The sequence below is a fragment of the Pteropus alecto genome, unplaced genomic scaffold, assembly GCF_000325575.1.
Source record: "Pteropus alecto unplaced genomic scaffold, ASM32557v1 scaffold45, whole genome shotgun sequence".
Lineage (NCBI taxonomy): Eukaryota > Metazoa > Chordata > Mammalia > Chiroptera > Pteropodidae > Pteropus > Pteropus alecto.
In genome coordinates, this window is record NW_006442491.1 from 5,098,290 (window position 1) to 5,125,177 (window position 26,888).

The following is a 26,888-nucleotide window of genomic DNA, read 5'->3' on the forward strand; positions in this document are numbered from 1 at the left end:
GATGGCTGCTGAAAGGTCACAGCTCTCTCCTTAGGATAACTGTCCTTAGGCAAATGGGGCTCACCAAGCTCAGGAAGCTACAAAGGCCCCAGGGACCACTGGAAGTTACTGACCAGATGACACAGAGTTACAAAATGCTGGTTCTCTTCCTCAGGGAGGGATCAACTCTGTAATGTGATTCATGTTCTAGAGCCCCCTAAGGGGTCAGGTTGAGGTCAGATTCCTTCCTCTGCTGACCTGCTTCCCTCCTTCCCTTTCTCCTGATAATATACAATAAAAACACTTTCTCAGGAATCCCCATCTTGGTTTCAGGGGATTTATCCTAAGGTAGTTAGAAATAATAATAACCAATCTAATCTCTTTCATCTATCTGGTGAGTGTGTGTGTATGTATGTGCATGTATATACTTTACTTTTGTAACAATGAGGAAGCACAAATGTCATGTTTTCCATTGGTCCATGTACCTGTGTCTAACCAGAATATACTTATAACGTATCCTTCAGACCTAAAATAGAATTCTCAAACAGGCAATCATTTAAGTACTTTCATTTTGCAATATCTGGAACTTGGCTTAGAGTTGGATTAAAAAGCTAAACAAAGAAATGCTATTCCTGATGAACTTTTGGCGTACTTTGTAATAACAGGAAAGTGGAAGGAAAACATGAAAAATTAGAATAATACGCTAATTGCCTCTTTTAATTTCCTTTTCAATATTCTCTCTATGAACCCATTATGTGTCTTTGAGGCAGGAAGGGAGGAGGAACTTAAGGGCAAGGACTTTGAAATCTCATTGTCTCAGGTTTCCTGTGCTAAGTTCTAGCTATCTGACCTTGGGCAAGTTGCTTAACTTGCAACTTAACTTGTAACTTGCACTCTTTAATATTGGGTGTCTTATGTGCCAGGAACCTGTGTACACTATTTAATTGACTTGTCACAACCACCAATAAGGTCAGTATTATATTAACACATTTTAGAGACAAAGCACAGAGAGATTAACTTGCCTAGAGTCAAATGTCTAGCAGGTAGTTGGGGAAGGATTTGAACTCAAGGTGTCTGGTCTGTTAGTCCTTAACTCTCACACCAGAACCGTGGCTAAAGGAAGTACAGTGGAGAAATAAATAGGCACATGAAGAAAGGGAGAGAGTGAAACTGATGTCACCTCAATAAGAGCAGCATTTTTCATCACAGTTGCAGCAAAGAGTTATTAATTATTTGTGGGGTCTGCGCTAAGCAAGGTTTGGTCACCTATGGGGTTTTGGTTTTCTCGGGTCAAAAAAAAAAAAACCGCAAAGTAGGAAACTTGGTGAAATGTTTTACATTTTGGGAATTCAATTAATATATACTGATAGTGAGAAAAAGAGTAAGAAAGAAATAAAGGCAATGGGGAAAATATGTATAATATTTGTGTAAATTACTTTTTGTGGCTTATCATATAATGTAAATATTGCTATACTTTTTCAGAACAGGTATGTTTTGTGATAAGCAGAGTAAAATCCTAATAATCTCATTAGCATCCATTCATCCATCCATTCATCCGTCCATCCATTCACCCACCCACAATTCAGTTATCTATTTATATAAGAATCTGTATTAATAATCTTATTAGCATCCATTCATCCATCCATTCATCCATCCATCCATCCATCCACCCATCCACAATTCAGTTATCTATTTATATAAGAATCTGTATTAATGATCTTGGGAACGAAGCCTCCAGTTGATTCTTTCATGAAAAGAGAATTGGAAGACATTATTTTGGCCTTTACGCCACTTAAATTTAGTAAAAAAATGAGACTCTGTTACAGGCCTTTAGGGAATTTAAGGTGAAGAAATGATTTTTGTGGGTGATTTTTAGTCTAGGGTTCTTGATGGAAGCAAATTTCCAGGTGGAAAGCCAATTACAATCCAATCACTCTTTATTCAGTATCAGAAAGCTCAAGCTTCTAGATGAATTCATATGCTGTATCGACCCAAGAAAACATTCTTTAAGTGCTTTTAAGTATCTCTCTGTCTGTAAGTTTTAGGGCCGACCTGCTTGTTCTTCCTGCTGCATTCCCATAGTGGGTGTTTTCATTTTCAGGACAGCACTGAGCACATCGTGCTGTAATTATATGCTTACATGTGTGCTTCTCCCATTGAAGTCTGAAATCCCTGAGAGTAGGGTTCAGCTTTTTCACATTTTAAAATCTAGTTCTCTAGCACAGCATCTTGCATACGGAAGAAAATTAACACGAGTGTCTTAAATGTTGGCTAAGTTCAATGGAAAAAAATAGTCAACTGAGCAATGTGGGAAAAATTGATTGACCAGATTTTTTTCTTTGCTTTCATCTGTAGCTGTAAGTTCAGGTCCAAACAAGTAGTTTCATTTCAGTTAAACAAGATTTTTTTTTTTCCTCCAATTTTTATATCAAAGTATGTCCCTGTAAAAACAGACAGATTCTTCTAGTACATGGGTTGAATCAGATCATAGTCATTCGACTGAGGTCTATCCAAATGATTTTTAAAAAGTTCTTTTCCACAATATTTAGTGCGGCCTCTTAGTGATAAAGTGCTAGTATGATCTGACCACATTATGAATACATTGAATAAAGTTAGCCCCTCCTTTCAATAAGACACAAAGATTCTTTAAACCTCAATTTATATGCAATATTAATGTGCCCTATTTAAATATTAATCGGTCTAAAAGCCTGGGGTGATGCATAGGATCAATACTTCATAGCATCTGAGTCATTCAGGGCCTGAGGACAGGGCCCATCTCCAGCAGGCATCCTTTTACCATGGCAGCCACCTGCCACCTGGAGCTCTGGTGTGCACACAGCTGCCAGGCTCAAAGGCACTTCCTGTAAGCTCTGTGCTGGCAGCCCTTCAGAGTGCTCCAAAGGCCCCTCTTCAGAGACAGTCACCTGTCAGGAACCCATCAAAAGAATGAAAAAGTGCAGGTCCTTAGGTGTTGGCTTTTTTTCTTTTACAGGAACTTCTGTTGGTAAAATAGCAACCTTGGAGTATAAATAAATTTCCGAATTTTGGACTGAACCAAAGAGCATAATAATGCACACTTTTCCATCTGGGAACTTAGTTGCATGTCCATCAATCCAAGGAATTCTAGACATTCCAGAAAGAAATAGCTCTTAATTATTGGTATGTAGATTATCTACACTGAGAATCATATTCTCTCCGGAGGTTTGGCCATGAGGACCCCAGTTAATCCTTTGGTCCTCTAGACCCCTCACCAGTGGCATGCATTAATGCGGAAGAGAGTGGGGCATCACCTACGAGGTCGTTGAGAGCTGGGAGTTAGAGGGTTCTCATGCTGGAGTTTCTCATCATCACTGATAGAGACTCATCATTTAGCTCCTAATCTCATTTGCAACATATGAATTATGAATTAATTAATAGTCAATGCAATTTCGCAAATGTTTATTAAGTATTTGCTTAGCACTGTGTTGACTATTAAGGGGAACCCAAAATTTAAAAAGTACATACTTTCCTACAAAGAGCTTGTGATCTACTTCTGATTTCATCATACATTATAGGGGGACTAGCACTGTTGAAAAAATGAATGATTGAATGAATGAATAAAGTGCCACCATAAATGATAATGTTAATCATCAGAATCTGGGAATGTTTTCAAAGAAATGTATGTTATGAAGCTTATCCTTAAAGATTTTGATTTAGTAGGTCTGGGGTAAGGCCAGAGAAAATCTATATTCTCCCTAGGTGGGGATGGGCGTCAATTACTGTGGGAGGACTGAAGAGGGGGTCTAGCATGGGTAACTGTAAGAGTTGCTGCATAAAAACAACCATAAAATGTCAGCAGCATATCACAATATGCATTTATATCATGTATGAGTCTGTAGTTCAGTTAGGAGTAAGATGATCTAGGCTGGGCTCAGGTGGGCAGCTCTTTAGATCTTGGCTAGGTTTGCCTGCTTCTGGGGGGTTGTCTGGGGTCAGCTGATATTGGGGGTCCCCTTGGCTAGGCAGGTCTGCTTCTAACTGCAGTTCTGTAGGTCGACTTTGGTGGCTGTGCTTTGGGGTTTGGCAGTGGGTAGCTCTTCTCCATGTGTCTCTCCTCTTCCTCCTGGGTCCAGCGGGCTAGCCAGGGCATGCTCTTCTGATGGTGATGTTAGAGGCACAGGAGGGCATGTGGGAACACACAAGGCCTCTTAAGGCCTCTGAACTGGCACCCTGACACTTCTGTATTACTTTATTAAACAAGTCACATGGCCCAACCCAAAGTCAAGGAGTGAGATATATACCTCTCTCTTTCAGAGGGAGGTTCTGCAAAGCTGTGTGGCAGAAGCTGTAGGTCCAGAGAAGGATGAAGAATTAGAGTGAATGCAATAATCCACATTTGCTGCACTCAATAATTTGTGGAAAAAATCAGGAAGAGCACGTGAATCTGCACAAATATAGCATAGGGTCTTGGAGCTGCTCAGAGGGTAGCCCCCAGTTTCCAAGCTGAAAGATGGAGGCTCATATTCAAGAAGTGGCCCATCCTCCTTGTCATCAGAGTGGGAGCCTGTGCCCCATTTTGTGATTGCTTAAACATCAGGAGCTATAATTTCTGTGGCCTGGAGAAAACTTTATTTGGAAAAATTGCCATTTTACTTTCTTTCCACCCATCTTGGTGATTAGGCTTCCCTTATGAATATCCATGACTTTTCTTTTAGTTCAAAGATCTCAGACAGAGAAGAGTAGATGAGAAATTCTTCTCTCTCGGAGGCATCCTTCTTCATTGCATCCCTGGCCATGGGCAACGGGTCTTCTCTCTCTCCTTATCTTCTATTGCTTGGATGTTCTTTTTCAAATAAATATTTTATTTTTCTAATCTTTGACATTCATTTTGGTAGCCTCCACTTTTTGGCCTCTGCTTTCCTAGCCTCACAATCTTACACTTAGTGCAGTTTTCTCTTTTGAGAACCTTGAGCTTTCTGTGGAGGGCACTGAGAATAGCACTGGTTCTTCTCCATCAAGACAACCTGACATTGTGCAGAGTTGTAATCTCAGCTCTTTCGAAAAGGAAATGAATGTTTATTGAGCATCTATTATCTGGCAGACCCTATACACATGATATATCTCAATGACACCTCATAGCAAGCCTGATGTTGATCTTGCCCATTTCACAAATGAGGAAATTAAAATTCAAAGAGGTTTAATAGGTTAGTCTGAGGTTGTGGAACTATGAATTAGGAGGCCAGGCGTCACTCAGGTTTGACTCAGTTTCCACTAAGGTCACACTGGCAGAAGCTTACCCTTGCATGCTGGCTGGTTTCTGTCGGCACCGGCAACACTTCACTTGAAGACTCTCTCTGTTTGCTGATCCTGTTCTCTTTGTATGGTGCACAGGCCAGTAGAGTTAAGGTCCCTACCTTCTCACCTTGTGCCCACTCCTGGGGCACAGCCCTCAACCAGTGATTGACAAGAGTTGATGAATAACGCTGAGGTGGCTCTTTCTACACTGCTTCCCAGAGTTTCATGGTGAGATTATGCTCCTGTTGCCTCAGAGGTAATTGGCTTTGTAAAAACCCTTTCCAGGCTGCTCTCCTTTCTGAAATTTTTTCCCTTTCCCCGAGCTGATGCTTCCTGGGATCTCCTCCCAAATACATTACTTGCCTTCCAATACTTGTCTCAGGTCTGCCTCTGAGAAAACCCCCACCTACAGTGAGAAGACTATCCTTGGATTTTACCAAACCACTAGCCACTTCTTTACCTTTCTAGCTTTAGCAGATTAGGCTTTAGGTGAAGCAGGAGATGGTCAGTCCCACCTACACCCACACTGCGAGAGCTGCAACCTCAGTCACACTTCTCATGTTTTTGGAGAAGTCTCCTTCTATTCCTGGAAGGACCTGTGGGCTTGAACCAGTGCTGTGAACATAACGTCACCCAATAAAGAGATGAATACCCTCCCTGCCTGCCCACCCCTCACCTGTGAGACACGTCCCACACCTGTGTCCTTATTGACCTTGGGCTCCTCTGGAGAACACATAGCAGTTCTAATACACAATGATTGGATTGCATTAGAGCATATAGCCAGACCTTTTACACAGAGAGGACGAGGTAAAAGAACTCTGATTTTGACTTGGTCTAGAATAATGTCTTGGCCAATACTCATTTCATGTTACTATTTTTGGGATGGAAAATTTTTTTTAAATTATTTGGGATAGTGAGCATTTACCAGTGGTACTAGATCCCTCAGATTAAATTCAATTGTAGAATAATAGAGTAATAATATAAGCAGCTATCATTATCCTTTGCTTCTAACTCTAAACAGATTCATTGTAGATTTGTTGAATTAAATTAACACTAATGACTTACATTTATATATTGATTTGCAGTTTTCAAAGGATCTGAATTCTCTGTTTAAATAGAAAGAGCACTGGACTACCAGTATACGTTGACTCTTCTCTTTTAATATAAGGGAAAACAAGTTTTGAAAATAATTCTACTTTGGGAATCATTTTACCTGGTTTAATTATGAATATATTTTTGTCACCTTTGACTAAGAACTTCTGCTAGAGTTTTCACTTCTCACTGACAATAACCAGTACCAAGAAGGAATTTTCCCAAAACAGAACATTTCTGTTTATTTGAACCTTTAATAAATCCTCAAGTCATCCTCTCTGTGGCAGATGTTGCCAGGACCTGGTGCATGTATCTTTGGTCTATCAGCTCATGTCCCTGGTGAGTTCTGGCTGCCTGTACTTGCATCTATCTGCTAAGGGCTGTGGGAAGGTAGGAAGTGCTGGGAAGTTAATATCCCCTGGGGTCAGCCCTCAACCAATGACCAACAGGAGGTGCTGTATAAATGCCCTAGCTTTCTGGATGGGATAACTCTGGCACACATATTCTACACCATCTCCCAGATTCCTCAGTAGGATGAAATTCTAGCTGCTCCTCATGGTAACTTGTTTGATAATGCACTGTTTATTGGCTGCCTTCTCTTCATGTTTCATTCCCCCCATTATCCTTGCTTCCTGGGATCACCTCCCAAATAAGCTACTTGCACTCAAATCCTTGTCTCAGAGTCTGCTTCTGGGAGAACTCAAACACAGACCTCCCCAAAGTACATTTCGCTAGAAGGGCATTGGGCTAGCTCATCACATCTAAGCTATTAAGTCACCTAACAAGGTGTGAAGCTGCCTGTTAATCCTTTGCTCAAACAATTTTTGAACTTATCTCTGTCCACTGATTTCATTGCTCCCCTGGGCAGGTCTATTGCACTCGCCATCCTCATTCTGTTAATTATAGTGTACAATTTTTAATTAAAAATAAAGAAGATAAATTTGGTTAGTAGTTTCAAAGTTGTCACTGTCAACTCTGCACAGGGCGAAAGAAACACCAAGACTGGCAAAAACCAGTCAGATCAGGTCTCTGCTGAGGAATTAAGCATATTTGGATGTCAGTTTTCTCACTTATACCAAAGACAGAAAATTTTCACAGCCATGTGTAATTAGATATAATTCTTTGTAAAGTTCCAAGTGTTTGGTAAATGTTGAATACTTGGACCTTCCTCTGGATGGAAGTTGTCAAAACGATCAGTTTTGAACAGAACTTATGTTTTCTGTTCAATTCTTAGATATATCTAGTTAAGTTTAGTCTAGGTGTTCTCATCTCAACAATATCCCTGCCAAATGGCCATCAACCCTCCTTTTGACCATTTTTAGATGTGGAGAATTCATTACTTCCTGAAAGAGCTAATTCCTTTTATTAATTATCCTGATTTTATTTTATTTTTATTTTTTAACTTTTATTTTATTTTTATTTTTATTATGACGATATTTGTTAATGAAATGCGGTCAGTTTCAGGTGAGCAATTCAACAGTAAGGCATATATATATATATTGCATTGTGTGTTCATTGCTTAATCAACCGGATTTTCATTGTCTAATGAAGAATCATTAGACAATTTTTCCTTTAAATGAACTAAAATTTTCTTCCTGCAGTTGTCATCCATTGGTGGGAATTTTCTTGGGACAATTTATTGAACAAATTGAATGCCTCATCTTATATGGAAAATTTGAACTATTTGAAAACATATTTAATGTACGTGCCTCTGAAGTTGTCTTTTTTCCCCAGTTCTTTTAGCTTTCCTTAGGAGGTAACGGTTTGGAGCCCCTCTACCACCCTTGTCATTACGTTACTCTCCCTCTTAGAGTGAGACACTCATTGGAAGCAACCTAGCTGTCCAACAATTGGGACTGGAAAGGTTAAATAAATTACAGCATGAGGCAATACTGTATCACCCTTATAATCATGTTTTGAAGAATAATAACAGAAAAATGTCCAGGACATATCAAGTGAAAGGAGAGATACTGTATATACAATGAGCACAATTTCATTAAGAATGGTGATATGGCTAGTTTTGAATCTGTTTTATGCTTTTCTAAATTTTCTACAGAAAACATGTATTTAATTTTTAATCAGAAAAAAATGTTTTTGGAAAGAAACAAAGGAAAAGAAAAAAGAAAAAAAGAACATAACACTCATTGGACCCACAGAGTTCTTCAGGTATATTCTGATATTACCGATTTGAGGGGAGCTGGTACCTTTCAATTTGGATGCTTCTTTTTCCAATTTCGGATTAGGGCTTTTGGCAGATAAATCACACTGTTGATTAGCATGTACCTGCAGTTCTTCAGAGCCTCAGAGGATTTTTTTTCCCATTTGAATTATTATCTCTTTTAATCTGGTAATTGGCCCTTGAGGGCAACCCATCATGGAAACACCTGGGCTGGGCAAGGAGAAGGGAAGGATGCCCAGGTCAGTCTTTATGTAAGTGCCCCTTGTTGGGGCTGGACTGGCAGAAGGAAGCCAGGCACTGTCAACCCGCCAGTGTGACTGACAGCCACTCCATTTTGAAGTCCTACAAGTTGCAAGCTGGAGCAACACTAGTTTTTAAAAGTGAGCAGAACCCTATCTGGCTGCTCTGTGAGATGCTGGGTCCTGGAGATGACAGGAACCCCATGCAACCCTCAGCCTGGGAGGAGCAGGGGGCAGGCCGCTGTGGCTGAACCTGCTGGCCCCTGAAGACTATTATCCCTGCCATTTCTATGAGTACGGAAAGGCTTCTGGGTATCAGAGCCTTGGTGGAAAAGCAAAACATGTGTTTCTCAGTCTCTCCTTTGGAGAATTCTTCAAGGGCTCTGTAGTTATTGGAGAGGCAGAGAAAAGGAGGATATTAGAAGAGGCGAACAAGGATCTGTGTGGGGCGGGCCCTTTAAGGAAGCAGAAGGGACAGCCAGGCAGACAGCTCCACATGTGCCTGCAGTGGAAAGCAGGACATAGGAAAAGGAGAAGCATTTCCTTAGACTGCAGACAGACTGCTGAGGTTGAATCTACAACTCAGGTGTTTCTTTATTGTCATATTTACAGGAGTGGATTCTCATCTCTTGGAATAGAACTTTGGATTAATTTCTGTCATGTCTCTCTGGGGGTGCATTGGCTGGATTGTGTCAATGATTCATTTAGCATATTTTTTTTAATTAATAAAGATGCTCAGCCCTGTGTATACTCTTCTTGATTTTGTTTCCTGATGCCCAAAACACTGAACATGTAGAAAATCTTCGTTCTGTTTTTGCAGTGTAGACCACACACATTCTAGGATGAATGACCCAGAATGTTAACCCCCAAAGACTTCTACTTGTTAACCATCTTTTCACCATTTAAGTCCATGTTCTCCTAAATATGATCTCTTCAGTTACTAAAATAACCCTTTTTTATACTTAGATCTGCAGGTTACAGAAGTATGGCTTAGTAAGGGTTTGGATAATTTTAAGTGAACACGCCAGCACTTGAATAGTGTACTTCCTGGGGTTAAAATAAAGTGATCACTTACATTTAAAGGGTTTGTAGGTTTCAATAGGGAAGCAATGTGACTTGCTGGATCAGAAGTCAAAGCATGTGGTTCTAGCCTAACGCCAATAGCATGACTTTCTGTTACTATTTCTAACTTGTCAAAAGAAACTAAATGCTGTACATAGTGTTGTGGGGCAAAGTTGGTGTTCAGTGCTCATAAGCACAGAAATAATAAAAAAGATGATGTTCTTGCTTTCATATAGCTATGGTTGCAATGTGAGTTACTGCACTATTTGGCATTTTGCCATCAGTTTTATCCAGCAAAACTCAAATGTCTCATTTCTACCCTTCAATTCAATGCCCTTAGCTAGACTTGATTTTAAATCTCGCCAAGACTCTCTCTTCTTTGCCCCTCCCTGTACCTTTTTCTTGGCAATCTGTTTTTTCAGGCCTCAAGTTTCCTTCTGTTCTTCTCACAAAGCCACAGGCTTTTCCTGTTGTCAGACCCCATATCTGTCTTTGATCTGAGCTATGCCTCCGATGAGGTTGGCAGTTCTAGCGTGCATGCATGCACATTTTCCCATGCGAGTGTCTATATGCATGCATGTGTGTGTGTATGTGTGTGTGCATGCGCCTAATAATGAGGGATGCCAGAACACTTAAGGTGCAAGTGTTTCCCAAAATAGGTTGGCTTGTACTTACGTAGTTTGAGGCCAGGTCCGGGTGGAGATAGTCAATCCCTATGAAAAGACAACAGCAAAGGAATGAAAGGTCAATACCTGCCACTGTCCTCAAGAAAGCTGGTCAGGAAAGCACCCTCCTTATGTACTGCTACCAGGAGATTTAGATGGGGGTGAGTAACTGTACCTGAGGCCCCAGCCTTGCATTTCTGTTCCTGAGTGAGGGTGGGCTGCACTGCCCAAATGGAGAGACAGCTGCCACCAAATGCATCAGAAGAGTGAAGCCAATTAGATTTGAGGCCCCAGAGGATAACACTTTTGCCATAAATGTCAGCATTAAGGGGTTTAGTGGCTGCAGGATGGATAGCTCATCAGGGCAGTGACCTAAGAGATTTGTGGAAATCCTGACATTTCTAAAACATCAAGTGGCGTTTCTTCTGAAATGAAACTGACCCTGGGGAGGGAAAACAATTATTATTTAACAGAGCCTGAACAGCAATGGATTAGGAGAGGGTTCTCTGGCATGGAAATAAGAACACGGCTGGGCAAGAAAAACAATTAGGCGAAGGGCGAATGGTCTCCTGCAAGGAGTCCTGAGTGGGAGCTGATGCTTGTCTTTCCAGAAAGTGGCTTTCCAGGAAGCCCAAGACCTTGAGTCTCCAAGCAGGGATGCTGTGCTTTCTCCTGGATGTGGATGACCTTGTTGGACAATTTTTGTTCCAAAGGCAGAACTATGGTCCATGTGGGCCTCAGAAAGGACCCTGGAACTTCAAGGCCAAATCGAAAAGTTCTCATACAGGTCTGAGAGTCACATAATCATTGCAGTAGTTATATTTGAGCATCCAGCCCTCCAAGAAACTAGCCAGGTTCCTGTACTAGCTAGCAGAATGGTTCCAAGTATAGGTTTTGGAATCAAAGATCCAAGTTTGAATCTCAATCATCATGCCAACTGGCTGCCTGACTTCGGACAAGATAATTGGCTTCTCTGTGCTTCCTTTCTTCCCGACCTAGTGAGGGTAAGAACAATGTAGTGTGCTTGTCCTGGTGACATTTAACAACTATATTGGGATGCAATATTTAAAAGCCAGAAGCATGATTAAGTCCTTCTTATAGCTGTCATCTTCACTGTATGCATACTAAGGCCAGGTTTCAGTTATAGCTTTATACTGCAAAAAGCAACTTGTATGAGGATGTATACAGTTGACCCTTGAACACCATGGAGTTAGGGTAGCTAACTGCCAGGACAGATTAAAATCCTCTCATAACTTAAGTTGGCCCTCCACACTCACAGATTCCCAACCACCAGTTGACCCTTGAACAACATGGGCTTGAATTGTGCGGGTCAGTGGAAAAGCACATGTAAAAGCGGACCCACACTCTTCAAGGGCCAACTGTTTCTCTAAAAAGAAATTCTTCTTTGTTGGTTGCACATGTAATTTCTGTTAAGTACTTTCTGGACTTGGAGTCATTGTTCTGTAGAACATGTTTTACATTTTGCTGCTGATATTTTGATATCCAAAGCAATTACTGTAATAATGAATACTTTCTATGGTTTAGGAGAGGATAGGAGGTCACTTCCCACCCACCATTCTCCTCCTCCTCCCTTTCAAAGACTGTAGAGGGACAGGGGTCAGAATATTTAAAGACTAATATTTTAAAAGTTTGCAGACCCTTGTTCTGAACCCTAATTCAGAGATGGTCAGTTTAGGCTATGGGTGAAGTTGGGGATGAGCCCAGGCTGGGGGGCCAATAGACGCAGTTCCATTTCAGGCCCACACGTTATAATATTTATGTGACTTTGACCAAGTGACATAATCTCTCTGACCCTTGGTTTCCTCATCTTCGAAATGGGGATTCTATTTACCTTGCAAAACAATTTTCAAGATTAGAGCCAATTCTTCGAGAGTAGCTTGTAGTAAACACATTAAATTATATTTCTACCATCATTAGTAACACCATCTACCACATCACTAGAGTTATCCAGATAATGTAGAAGCGCAGAACATTAAAAAAATCTTCGTGGTTTTAGAATGTTTTGTTAGAATTCAATCGCTGTATATATTTGTTAAAATTGGTTAAATTGTGTTAGCTCATTGTTAGGCCAAAAAAATTGTAACATACAGATAAGTTAAAGAAAGACATGCACACACAGAGAATGTGCTTTTTTTCTAATGGGGAGTCAGTTTTTAAAACATGACATCATGTTCTGATAGTGCAAGTTGTTTAGGGGAGGAATTTTCTGAGAAATAGTAGTCTCTTTTCTCTGAAGGGAAAATATTGAATCACAGAGATAATTTGAGACCAGGAAGAAATTAGAATTAAAACAAGATAAATTTAGCCTAATTAAAGTAAAAGATCTTTAACTTAGGTTAAAGGGAAGACTAAATGTTAAGTTAGAACAGACTCAGACTTTGGTCTGAGAAAAAAAAAGATGATTTACGGAATTGTGAAGGATGATGGAAAGAGATTCAGAAAGAGAATAATGAACAAAAAGCCTGAAAATGATAACCTGGTAATTACATAGTATTTTAATATTTTTGTATATTTTTTTGTATATTTTTTGAGGGGAAATATACTGAATACATCTTTGAAACATACTTATTTTTTTAATTCTTGTATTAGTAATATATTCATTTTTATTTTTCATGAATTTGTTTATTTTTAGCAATGAATGACAGGTACTATGTTGGTCCTGGAAAAACAGACAACTTGGATACAAAAGCTGAGATGTACAACTGTCTATGGCTCACAGTCTGCCGGGGGCACCGACTCATCATTAGCCAATTGTGATGAATGTGGTGCACAAATGACAAATACTTGGTTATAGTTTTGTTTATAAAACATTAGTATCCTGTCATTAGTTCAGAGTTTAATCCATAATAGTTCAAATTCCCAGGAAGTTCTGACAGTTCTAGAGACTTCAGAGAATTAGCAAGGAGCTCCATGTACATATTCCTAGTTAGAATGTCCTAAGCCCAGTTCCTTTCATTGTCCTGAGAAAGCTAGCCCCATACACTATGCTCATTGACTTATATGTTGATGAGAAGTAGACCTCAATGGATGGATTGTATTTTTCGAAGGTAGTGGTTCAATATCTCTCATCCCATATGGTCTTCTACAATGTGACAAGGTCTTCCCTCCCCCAATTAGAGGTAGGTCTATTCTCTCCTTTTCAGTTTGATTGAGCTGTTACTGCTTCTACCAACAAGTAGAACATTATTGCATGACATCAAGGCTAGGTCAGAAAAGGCCAGGTATCTTCCACTTGTTCCCTTTGGATACTTGCTCACTCTGAAGGAAGCCAATTGCTATGTAAGAAACCCATATGTAGATACTCTGCTTCACAGCTCAGCTCCAGCAATAGCCAGCATCAATCACCAGCCTGAGAGTGAGTTGTCTTGGATGTCCAGCTAAGTTGAGCCTTCAGATGACCACAGCCTAGCTGACATTTGACCTCAACTGAATGAGCTACCTCAAGTGAGAACTGCCCAGACGGGCTCTTCTTATGCAACAAAAATCATGAGCAAAATAAATAGTTACTTCAAGTTGCTAAGTGTTGGAGTCCTTTGCTACACAGCAATAAGAACTGGAACAGACATCCTGCTGGACCTTTTGAGGCCTATGAAGCCCAAGTTAGGAGAGAAAATGTTGTTATTCTATGTGATGCAGAGTTCTAAATCTCTTGGAAGGGTGTGGGTGACTGTCTGGACCTCCACTTATATGAATGAGATCCCATTTACAAAGTCCCATCAAGGAGGTGGAGCCAATGGGCGGGTTTCAAGCACTGAAGATGGTGGTTAGGATCGATTAGATTTCAGGCAGTTTCTTGCCTCTCTAAATCTCAGTTTCTTCATCCGCAAAATGTGGATAATAATAATACTAACCTTAGAGAATAATTGTGGTTATGTTTCCAAAATGCTAAGTAGTCCCTAGGAAATAGTGAGTACTCAGTGAATGCTAATTTGTATTATTACTTCAGCTTGAAGCTCTCTCTTACCCCACCTCACTGGCCTTCATTCAATCTTACTTTCTTGGCTTCATCTGATATCAGGTAAAACTTTGGTTATGTCATCCTTGACCATCTTTGACCTTGAAAGCCAGCTGGTTACCCTGAATCATGCCTGGGATGGGTGATTCCTGACCATCCCCATGTCTTATTATGGTCACATCCCATTTTCTAGGTCAAATTCCCAACACTGAACAATTCTATTACAACAAAAAGGATAGATTGCCATTATTAAGTGGGATGCTTGCTGACATCTAATTTCCTGGGATGTCAGGGTAGACCTTTAAGAAATGCTTTCTGCTCCTTTGGGCAATAATTAACCATGGAAGAACTCTCTTAGTGATATGCAGTGTATGAAAATGACATTAAGTCACACCTGACTGAAGGCAGCAAATATTTATTGAGCATCAATCAAGTCATTGGGCCTAGCAGAGGGAATGATGGCTGAGTTTTGAGTTGTGCAATCAGAGTGGGGTGAATGATTATTAAAACTGGGCTATCAAAGCATAGAGAAGATAGTCACTAATATCATAATAACTTTGTATGGTGGCAGATGGTTACTGGACTTATTCTGATGACCATTTTGTAAGATATATAAATGTCGAATCACTATGTTGTGCACCTGAAGCTACTGTAATATTGTATGTTAACTACACGTAAAAAATAAACTGGGCTGTCTACAAATCGAACCTTCTACATGCAGATAATAGAATATTTGTCATATAGGCCAAAATATAGAAAACCAATGCTTATAAAATATTATATTATTTGCTCTTAGGGGTGAGAGTCAGTATCTGTGTCTGTTTTTAATTTTATCTTGCAACGATATCATGCTGAAAGAATATCTGAGAAATGATGCCATGCCAGTCACATGTTCAGGTAGTTTAGAGAGGAAATACAGCACTGATGCTCCCAGTCTCATCTTTGCTACTTCTCATTTTTAGATGTTGGGGCAGAGATGCTCAATTGAGAGGCATGTTTCGAGCCTACTGAGCATCTGGAATTGTACTTGTTGCACAGGAGGCCACTGTTGTCCCAAATGTGCTCATCTTACTCTTCAACGGTGGACTTGGAGAATGGCCGGGCAGTCCTTCTTTTCTCAAGTTATCATACTGAATAAGCACACATTGAATTAAAGACTGTCATGAATCCTTTTCTCTCTTCACACCAGGAGGTGGGATCTATTATCTTTCTTCTGGAATCTGGCCTGAGACTGTTGATCCAACAGAAGTGTCAGAGTGATACTTGCCCATTCCAAGTCCTGACTTTAAAAATACTGGGAGCATCTGATTCTTAGAATGCCTGTTCTTGTAAGCCTGGAGCCATCTGTAAGAAATTCAGCCTTCATGCTGGGGAGACCACATGGAGTGGAGAGGCCGCTAGACTGTAGGGAGTGGGAGGGAGCCTCCATTTGAATACAGTCCCAGCCATCTTCTGACTCCAACTGCATTAGAGACTCAGAGAGACCAGCAGCAGAGTTGTCTAGTTGAGCCAGGTCAACTCACAGAACTGTGAGAGATAACATCCTGGTGGTTGTTTAAAGCCGCTCAATTTTGGCATGGTTTGTTCTGCAGTAGTAGGTGATCAAAGCAATGGAGAAGTTAGGAGTTTAAATTGGGAAGCAGAGTTTGCTATTTGGGGATCCCAAAGGTCACTAACCAGCAGAATAACATTGAACAATTTCTGCCAAAATTTTCTGAAGGACTTGGGCTCTTAAGCCAGGAAATGTAGAACAGAGTCAGGAGTCATCCTCTGCTTTGCTATCTTTGGACAAGATAATGGACAGTCAATCATGGGAACTACAGTTAGAGTCCTGAAGTGGGCATCACAGGACTGGTGGAAGTTTTGTAAGAAGAGTGTGCCTGTCTGCTGTTACTGTAGTGCTACTTTTAGGGTGCTCTAGTAATAGTAGAGGGGTACTCAGTAGGTATGCTGTATGAAATGGTCATTACAATATATCCTAGGCAGATTTCCCTCAAGCTTAGATGCATCTTTCTCCTGGGTGAGCTGGCTTTAGCCACTTTGGTTTCTAAACCAAAACATTAGGAAAGAAGAGACAGTTATAAGCTCCCAACACTGGTGCATACACACTTATGCAGAACTCCTTTCTTCTTGTGAAAGCCCTCAGCCACTGGAAAAAGCTTTTACAACCACTTCAAAATGTCCAACACATCAGAAAACAGCGTTTGTTTTTACGTTGCTGTTTAATGAGCCCACACAAAGACAGCAGCAATTTTAATCACTCTGGCTCTCCTTGCTTTTCCATCAATTCTGCTTCAAAGATTAGCTTTAGAGAACATAGTGTTCTTTGAGGATCCTCAGAAGGGAAAGGCTCCATTGTTTAATTTCTGTATAATCTTTCTATGTAATTGGGCCAATACTGCACAGTGGAGCTTTTACCGGAGGACCCAGACGGCTCATGAAGGGCAACAGTACATCCCTGATGAGATGACTATGGGACAGAGATGTTGCAGAATCTTGGCAGAGCCAAGGACATGTATGGTTAGAAAAACACCAATTCATCCAACCCATTGGTTTTCATATCACAAACTATAGAAAATAAAGCTCTGTTAAATTTTTATTTGACAGCTTTTGGGATAGGATAACATATTACAGGGGGTATGTTTCATAAAATGTTATCAAAATATGCTTTACAAGAGTTCATTCTGAAAGTAACAATAAAGTCAAAAATTCTCCCAACCCAAAACCTGCTGCTAAAAAGTGATTTCATGAATCTAGAGCCACACCGTGTAATAGAAATTTTTGTGATGATAAAAATGGAGTTTGCTTGAATTTCAGCAGCTGTTAGTGCCATGTGGGTATTCAGAACTTGAAATGAAGCTAGGAATTGAATTTTTAATTTTATTTAGCTTTTATTAATTGAAATTTAAACATAAATAGCTACATATAGCTAGTGGTTACTACATTGGACAGTGTGGATGTATACCTTAAGGTAAGGTATAAGCAGTGGCCTAATGAGAAATTAAGTTTGAGTGATGGTCAGGTTTCATTTGTTTATTTTTTAGTTTTTAAAGTTTATTAATTTAACAAATACTTGTTTAGGGCATCCTCAAATTCAAAGACCATGAATTTGGGGGGAAGGTGAGGGTTTAGTCATAGTATAGACTGTCATCAGGCCTAGCATCTGGCTATTCTGCCTCCAAAACAATGACTCTCCTATATTCTGAAGGCATGCAAAGATGCATTTTCTTCTAAATGATGTAAAGACGTTGAAATACTCACCATCATCCATAATTCCAATGGTAACACCTTTCCCTGTGTATCCCAGCTCCCAGGCTTCTGCCACATTCAAGTCAAGGCCAGGAGTACCATCGGCTTGCCCAGTATTGATCTGGTACAGGAATTACAAAGCAGAGAATCTTATTGGTTTGCTGTAGTAAAGCACCTGTGTAAATGTTTGCTTGATGTGCTCTGCAGGCATCTGATATTCCAGGGCCAGCTCAACGGCCACATCTTCCACAAACCAGTACTTTCGGGTGTTCTCCCACACACCTCTTTAAGACTTCTCCTTCCATTTTTTGATACACGCAGTTGATGTTTTATGTTTTAGATAAGTATGCAAACACAGTTTTAATCCTCCCATCTTTTATGACTAGATTGCTAGCTTTAAACTCTTTAGAGCTGACATTGCAAGAAATCTCCCCAATTTAGAATTAAATGATCACTTTTGTAGTTCTTTATTTATACCTTGTGTTTTGTATTTAGCACATATTGTCTTGGATTATTCTTATTTGAATATGATTTCCTTACTAAATACAATATCCTTTGCAAAAAGGGAGATGTCCTATTTACCTTGGTCATTTCAGTAGTACCACACCAATCTTGCTTAATATTTGTTGACCTGAATTAAAAAGATAGCTGGCTCACCTGTATATCCTAATGAAAAAATATATAACTATAAAAAATAAGTCCCCCCCCTTAAAAATCCAAAGAAGAAATAAAAGAAAATAAAGAAAAATTCCAAATAAATATGCTCACTATCCTCTTTTCATGAATCTTTGTCCAGTGCAGATTCTCTCAAAGATGAATCATAAAAAATAGTGACATCAGAGTTTGTACAGGCAGAAACCCACAGTGACCAATTGGCTATTATGGTATTGCTAAAACATTATGTAAATGTCATTAGTGCTCTTTATAAAAATGGCTGCTCTTCTCCTTCCAGACATATGTTAAGATTACACCTCTCCATTCCCTTGAAAGTGAGAACACCAAATAACTGGTTTTGGCCAACTGAACGTGGGCTCATGAGCCATTTGTCACATCCAGGCATAAGCTTTAAGAGCCAGTGTGTGATTTGCCCTTTCCCTTCTTCGAGGAGCTCATGAAAACAGGGATCAAGATGAAGCAAAATGAAGCTTAATTAGCCTGAGTCCCTGAGAGATTATAAAGCATTGGATTTATAGCATCAGTGAGAAACTTTGATTTCATTAAGCCATTGTGATTTTGGGGCGTTATTGCAAGAAACCTAGCTTATCTGACTAATACAGTCATCCCTCTGTATCCAAGGGGGATTGGTTTCCAAGACCCCCATAGATACCAAAATCCATGGACGCTCGAATCTCTTATATAAAATGGCATAGTGTTTGCATATAACCTATATTTTGCACGTAGGCTAAAGTTGGGTATGCCTACAGATTCTCTTCATTTGTGTGGATCCATTACAATGCTCTGCACATGGCAAATTCAAGTTTTGCTTTTTGGAAATTTCCGGGAACTTTTTTTTCAAATATTTTGAGTAGGTTGACTCTATGGATACAGAACCTGTGGATAGGAAGGGCTGACTGTACACATAAGTTTATTTAGTCACTCAGATGGGCTTTTAAGAATTCCATGCCAAAAAGCATAAGGCATAATCAAGTTCTGAAGCCCTAAGAGGGGGCTTGTGATGCATTCCTACAATATAGCAGTCCACAGCGTCATAATTTATCTTCTCTCTTGATCAACATCTTTTAATCTTAAATAAAGTTTCACATTTATAAATTAGTCACTCCTTTTCTCCCAATATACCCTGCAGTTTGGATGGTTTAGAGGCACTGAGGACCTTTAAAACACAATTCAATTCATCCAAGTGGATCATGAAGGACTGTTGGTGAGCCAGAAAATATTCACTTCACCAGACAGACTGGGTTTCCCTGCTTTAAATGCTGCTTTGATTAAGTTCCATGGAACTGATTACCTGCCATTATTTTAGAAAACACTAACAGATGCTATTTATGTTACTTTAGTCTTCAAGGTCTCCTGCTTGTCCCTTGTGAAATCACCTGATTCTTTCTCTTATGCCTGTGGTTTCTTTATGTCCTGCCATTACTCTGACTACTGAGACCCCAAGTAACTTTTCCCAGACCTTTGACTTGACCTTTACATGCCTTTGCAAGTCTTCACTCTTACACTGGCACTTTTTTTAGAGTCTGTAACAGTCTGATTCATTGTTAGTAGTTTCTTTGACCCTAGGAGATCATGGCTATTAGCAGTTCAGAAGAAAGCCGATTAGAGAATGAGATGCATAGGTGGTGATGGAAAATCAATACATATCAGAAGGGACAGAGTGGTTTCCTGAGTCGGATGTTGGCTAACATCCCAAAGAATAATGAGGAAATAGAAATGCATCTTTTATCTGAGGCTCAAGATGAGAAACATTAGGAATAATGCAGAGACACTTACCAGATACCATTGCTTTGTAAAAAGGGGATCATTCATGTTGATGTCGATCTCATTGAGATCTCTATACCCTCGCTTTTTCCGGTTGAATCCTTCTTGCTGCAAGGCCATCTTTACCTAGAATGACAATACTAGCATATTACCTGAATATCAACCTGAACATCCCTCTTCTGGAATTCATTTCCATGAATTCAAATTCCATTTGTATATAAGGTGTTTTTTCTCAGCTGAAGCCAAGTTCATCTCATATACACTTACGCTTTATGATTATTTTCCAAGAGCATTTACTTCTGCTTGTGCCAAACAAAAAGGCTTGGTGATGACTCAAAGTGAGTTCCCTTAAAATAAGAATTAAATGGAGAAAAGCATTCTCAAGGAAGATAAGGTGGTAGGGTCATTAAGTGAAATAAAACAAGGCAAGGGAACACCTCTATGAAGGAAAGGAGAGTGATGTGAATTCAGGGAGGGAGAGAGTGAAAAGTGTATAGATCATTTTTCTGAGAGTTTCCAAGCCTTTCTATTTGTTAGCAATATTGTGCTATCACATTTGGGAACCAGCCCAAAACAACAACAGCAACAACAACAAAACCAAACAAAAAACCTGCATGGAGAGCCAATAAGTCCATAGGAAAACTCCAGAAGGTAAGTGAGGGACCTTTGAAGAGAAATTGATGGATGGTGCTGTTGTCCTTGCAATGACAACACTTCATTTTGGATAGTAAAACAGAACCCCAAGCCCTTGGGTGGAAATGAATTAAGAGGTGAATTAGTTCAAATAGGCTCCTGGCAAAAGCTAGGCTCTGTCCCAATCAGAAAAAGTTTCTTTCACTTGGACCATAACTAATTTATCATCCAATAGCTGTGGCCAGTCTCTGAATGTCTACAAACTCAAGGACTATGCAAATGTATAAAAGGGTGTGTGCTAGATACTCATTACTTTTTTTTAAATTATATTTTGTTTTATTTCTCCTTTCCTCAAATATCCTTGTATATTTGGGGAATTACCTTGAGTCCACTGGGTTCTGTGTAAGTGGGAGTGAAATTTGAGGCATCTATCTGCTGTAAAGAAACTGAAGACTCTCTCCATCTCAGAGGTGCCTCATGAATATCTCTCTTAGGATCTGAATCCCACAACCCAGCCTGAGGGCTCCCCCAAGACTAACCCTTCAGCCTCCTATAGATTGTGAGCTCCCCATACCTTTTCAACAAATTCTCTTTTGCTTAAATGGTCCATAATCAATTCCTGTTGCAATCAAGAATTCTGATATGAAACAAGAGGAAGACAGAAAGTCCAAATCAAAAGTGATGGTGGGCAGGAAAGAATAAAGAGACAACAGATGTGGCCAAAACCCTCCCCTTCCCACTCCCCTGAAATGGGGAGGAACACTGTGGGAGAGTAGCTCCTCACTTCCTTGCTCTACATACCCACACAGAAAGCCTGGGCCTCATTTGCCAGAAAAACTCTTTAATATACCCCAAACGCTATACATGTAGAAAAGAAGTGGTAGATATGGCATTTACTCTGTGAGTTCTTTGGCCCTGTTCCAGAAAGAGACATTCACTGTGGCATAGTTAAAAAAAAATTCCCTAAAGAAATAGTAAAATAATGGAGAAAATGAGATGGATGGGTTATAAAGGTAAAACATGGACACAATTAGTGTCCATTAAATGGATATAAATTATGATTCAAATATACGTATATGAATATGTGTGTGTATGGTGTGTATTATATATATCTCTTTTGAGAAGCAGCTGCCAAGATGGGATTAAACATGCAAGGATTCTATTAGGAGAGAAAATGGAAGAAACTGTGATGCAAGTCTGACCCCATAAAAGAGTGAGTGAACAAGCTTGGGCAAAAGTGTCTTCAGCTGCTCCATCGACTAAAGAAGTTTTGGCAAGGCTGTTGGGGATTTAAAGTCATCTGTCAGAGGAACACTGTGTCTCCCAGGGATGGGCCTACCTCAGTACTTCTGCTGTGCTCCGTCACTGGCTAGAGCAGCTGCAGCCAGTGTGACCTGTTGCTAACATAGTGATAGTTTTTAGAATGCAACAGTAGAGGTCCTTGATCAGTTATTCTCCCTGAAATCAGACATCTGCGCAACAAGTTTGTGCAGCTGCCACAGAATATATACATTTATTTATATTCGTGTCTGCATGTGTGTGTGTGTGTGTGTGTGTGCGCGCGCGCATATTCATTAGTGTAGACCATTTAAAATGTTGAAGTGAATGTAGTTCTCAACCTGGAAAGAGCATGACACACCCCTTAAAACCTTTTTTACTGGAGAAGCAAGTACAGTACTCTCTCTTGTCCACAAGGATACATTCCAAGACCCCCAGTGGATGTCTGAAACCAGGGATAGTACCAAACCCTACATATACTATTTTTTTTTCTATACACATATACTTTTTCACCTAAAGGAAGCACTTAATGGTTTCTCTTTGGCATATCTGAATTGCCAGGATCATTTGTGCTTTGGGGCCCTCATTAAGTAGAGTAATGGTTACCTGAACACAAGCACTGCAGCACCTGCTGCTACTGACAGTCAGTCTGGTCACCCAGACGGCTACTAAGTGCCTAATGGACAGGGAACACCTACACTGTGGACGTGGGACAAAGGGGCGATTCACATCCCAGGCAGGTCGGAGTGGGACAGCGCGAGATTTCAATACTCTGCTCAAAACGGTGCACAATTTAAAACTTGCGAATTGTTTATTTCTGAAATTTTCCATTTAATATTTTCAGACCGAGGCTGACCATCAGTAATTGAAATCACATAAAGCAAAACCATGGATAAAGCTGTACACTATATTCAAATATGAGTGCCACTTTAACTTGGGAAGGAAGGATCCTGAATTTGGCCATCACAGCTTCCCATCATGGTCCCACAGCAAGCTCTTTATTTGCTCTATTAACTAATGGGCGGCTATGACTAGCCTGCCTTGAGGGATTCCCATTATATTGGATTCATTGTCAGGAATGACTTTGTTGAGATAGCGCCTACTCTTTGCTAGGCTCTTCACTAAGCGAGAGCATCTACCACGTGGAAATTTAGAAACTCTCATCTGTAGGTTGTTTCCCAGCAGCATAAAAACAGAAAGACACATTAGATTTCATCCTTTTAGATAACAGTGTAGAAACGGCTATTGCAATATCACTCCAAACTCAATTAGACCAAGTGCATTCTAATGGCAAGACTGTTTAAATTCATTTCCATAAAATTTATTTTTAATTCCATAAATTAGGTTTTAATGGAGACCAGTGATGCTTTGACATGTGGCACTCTCTGGACATCACCCCTCCTTGACAAAGCATGGCTTAGGTGTCTGCAGTTTGCATCTTGCGTTACTAAAAGTTAGGACTCCTAAAACCGCAGAGGACTTTCTGAGTCCATTAGTTTATCTTCATGTCTTCCATGAAGATCACGGTTACAATTCCCAGAGAGAGGAACACCTTTAAGCCTTTGATTTATTACACGAAAATAACTGGAGAACAGTTTTTTCTCCAAAACGATACCATGTAATACCATCAATTGCTTTTATTTTTCTGGTTTCTTTTCCAATCTGAATTTGCATTCAAACCTAATTTTTACACAATAATAATCATACTATAGATAGAATTATACATTCTTTTTTTAATTAAGTATCCAACCATAAGTATTTTAATATGCTGCTATATAGGTCTCATATTTCAATTTTTAATGGCTACCTAAATATTCCATAAAGTAATGTACCATAATTTACCCAACATTATCTCTTTTTCCTTCTTATTGGTCATTTGGATTGTTTTTCATTATAAGTAAAATTGCTATGACCAGAGAGATGAGGTTATAAACTATTTTTAAAGATGTCTGGGGAAGATTTCAGGGTTATAATTCTATTTGTGATAAAGCCCTAAATGTCAGAGTATTTCCTAGTGTCTATAGTTCTTCCTCATATTATAACTAAAAGGTCCTCTTCCTTTCATTACCACTTAGATGTGGTACCAGTGACATGTATACAGTTTAACTGTAGCTTCTTGCCTTTTCAAAAAATATGTAGAGGTAGCTCTGGTATTGTATTTTAGAATGCTTCCCTAAGTCAGTCTATTGACCTAAACATTTATACAAATAAAAAAGTATAAAAAAACAGGAGTGTTTGTTACTGGGTATTATTTTATTAAAAATGAGTAGATGGATATTCTACAATTCTGGATCAACATTTAAACCTGAATTTGAAACATGTGCAGAGCACACATTTTACCTGAGCAACTCTATCCACACCCTTTCCCTTCCAGCCCCTCTGCTCCATTAAGAATTTTTCATTTAACAAACATTTCTGTGCATCTACAATGCACAAACTAGGATAAAGCAGATTCTATCTCTGCACATTAGCTGTTTTATAAGTTACATTAACAAGGTAATTTCACTACATTCAATCTTCTCAACAAAACTGTGGCGTGGTATGGGTACAATTGAGGAAATGGAGGTTTAGAGGTCGTTGTTCAACAGTTGAAAACACGGTGAAGTCACCTAGGTTGACTACTTCTAAATGCTATGAACTTTCCACTAAGCCACATTGCCTCTCCCTAAGGCATGGAACACAGTCAAGATTCCAGTATCTGGGACAGCTCCACTGTAGACATAACTCTAAGGATCAAGGCCAAGATCACTTCCCGGCTGGGCTGATAATTAATCAGCTGCTCATTATCATCCACCCTGTAGAATAGGAGGGACCAAGGGAAAGGGGAACAGTAGGGAAACCTATCTCAAAGGGCCTGTGGAACATCTTGGCTTGAAGTGAGCACAAGAAAAAACAACAACCATAAAATGGAAAGCTGACATGTTGATGAAAATACTGAAGTTCATTAATTTATGATGCCATTGATCGTCACATTATTATTTTCTATACTACTAAGAATTATTTTATTTGCCACTGTTATGAGTTGAATGGTGTCTCCCTAAAAGATATATTGAAGTTTTAATCCACTCACCTATAAAATGGGAATGAGACCCAATAATGACTAACATTTATTGAGAGCTGACTATGTACCAGGTGGTGCTTTAAGTCCTTCATGTACATTATCTCAGTTACATGTACATTATCTTTGTCATTTCACAGCAAACTCATGGGGGAGTTATGAATGAAGGCATGAAGAAGTACATGGTTGGATAAGAATCACACAAGTAGTCAAGAGTAGAGCCATGGTTCATATCTGTTATGGGAGGAATTGTGTGCCCCCCTAAAAATTCATATGTTGTCATCCTAACCACCAGTACCTTAGAATGTGACTATATTTGGAGATAGTGTCTTTAAAGAGGTAATTAAGTTAAATAAGTTAAAATCAGATCATTAAGGTGAAATCTAATTTAATATGACTGGTGTCTCTGTAAGAAGAGAAACTGGATATAAACACTAGAGAGAATGATGTGAAGACATAGGGTGAAGATAGCCATCTCCAAGCCAAGGAGAGAGGTCTGGGTGTATTCTTTCCTGATGGCACTCAGAAGAAACAAACCCTGTCCATACTTTGATCTTGGATTTCTAGCTTCTGGAACTATGAGACATACATTTTTGCTGTTTGTGGTACTTGGTTACAGCAGTCCCAGAAAACTTGTATACTACCCCAGCAATCTGGTTGCACAGTCTGCATACCTCCCTATTGCATTGTGTTGCTTCTCTGCTCCTACCTCATATGGGGGTTGTGATAAGGACCAAATGAGATAAAGCATATAATGCATAACACCTGGCTCACAGTATATACCCTATAAATGCCTACGATTTCTACTATAATTATTGCCAATGTTATAATATTTCAGGTCGTGTAGAAAAACAGTAGGATGGTGCTTTCCCTTGTTCCATCCTACCTCAAGCTTGATATGTCTTATTCCAAAGCAGGCCAGAGTGCCTTTGATTTACTCTTTTTGCTCTTAGCTGGTTGAAGGTGAATCAAAGTAAACATGGCAAGAGAAATCAGCTGAACACCATGTGTATGTTCAGATGCAGAAGACCTATATTCAGGAAGAACACATCTCTTTTTGCCTTTGTCTCTCCAAGGCAGTGTGTTATCTTGGTGTTGAACTGATGAGCTGAACACAGCTTATGAAATATGAAGTCCAGAAAAGCCACTACTGGGGGTGATGCGGGAAGGAGGCAACTCCTAAGCTCAGATGTTCTAGTTCATCTGTCTTCCTATCAACTGCTGGCATTGGTTGTCAAGATCCAAACAGGGATCTAGAGATGGAGAAAGATTTGGAGAGAGAAGACATGACCCTGGCAGGTCAATCGCTGGGAGAGAGGAAGAAGTGAAGGAGGAGGCACCAAACAGCCAGGGCAGGCAGAGATGACTTTTTGGAAAGCCTAATTATAGGCAAATCACAAGGCTTAAACTTTTCAAAGAACAGAGAGTTAAGCCACAATCATGGCTGAATGCACCATATTGATTGCCTTCATTTAGAGAGGTTTGCCCATCTTGCAAGAATGAAGACGATCAATCGGGAGGATATGGCTCCATGCCTCTGGCCACATTTCTAGTTACTGCGTCTCAGTGGGAAGATATTAACAAATTGCTCTCTATCACCTAAGGGCCTCTATACAAGATATACTTTGACATAAGTCAATGTAATTAGAGAGGGATCGAAAGATGTTTTTAGTGGAGTCAATTGCAAAGGCAACTTACGGGAATGCCTTTAGCAGGTACAATTCCAGCTCCTACATTTGCTGAAACATGTGTATTTTGTTTGGAG

At 39.7% G+C, this 26,888-nt stretch overlaps 1 protein-coding gene across 2 annotated transcripts in view; it reads right to left on the reverse strand.

Annotated features, from left to right (window-relative positions):
• Positions 1–26,888, reverse strand: part of PCSK2 (proprotein convertase subtilisin/kexin type 2) — a 247,401-nt gene that overhangs the window by 94,361 nt on the left and 126,152 nt on the right. For both annotated transcript variants that reach the window (XM_006921572.2, XM_006921573.1), the window contains 3 exons: positions 20,167–20,280; positions 17,728–17,836; positions 10,501–10,538 (listed from right to left, as the gene is read on the reverse strand). In XM_006921572.2, coding sequence (XP_006921634.1) covers positions 10,501–10,538; positions 17,728–17,836; positions 20,167–20,280 — 261 coding nt within the window. The remainder of the gene's footprint in view (positions 1–10,500; positions 10,539–17,727; positions 17,837–20,166; positions 20,281–26,888) is intronic.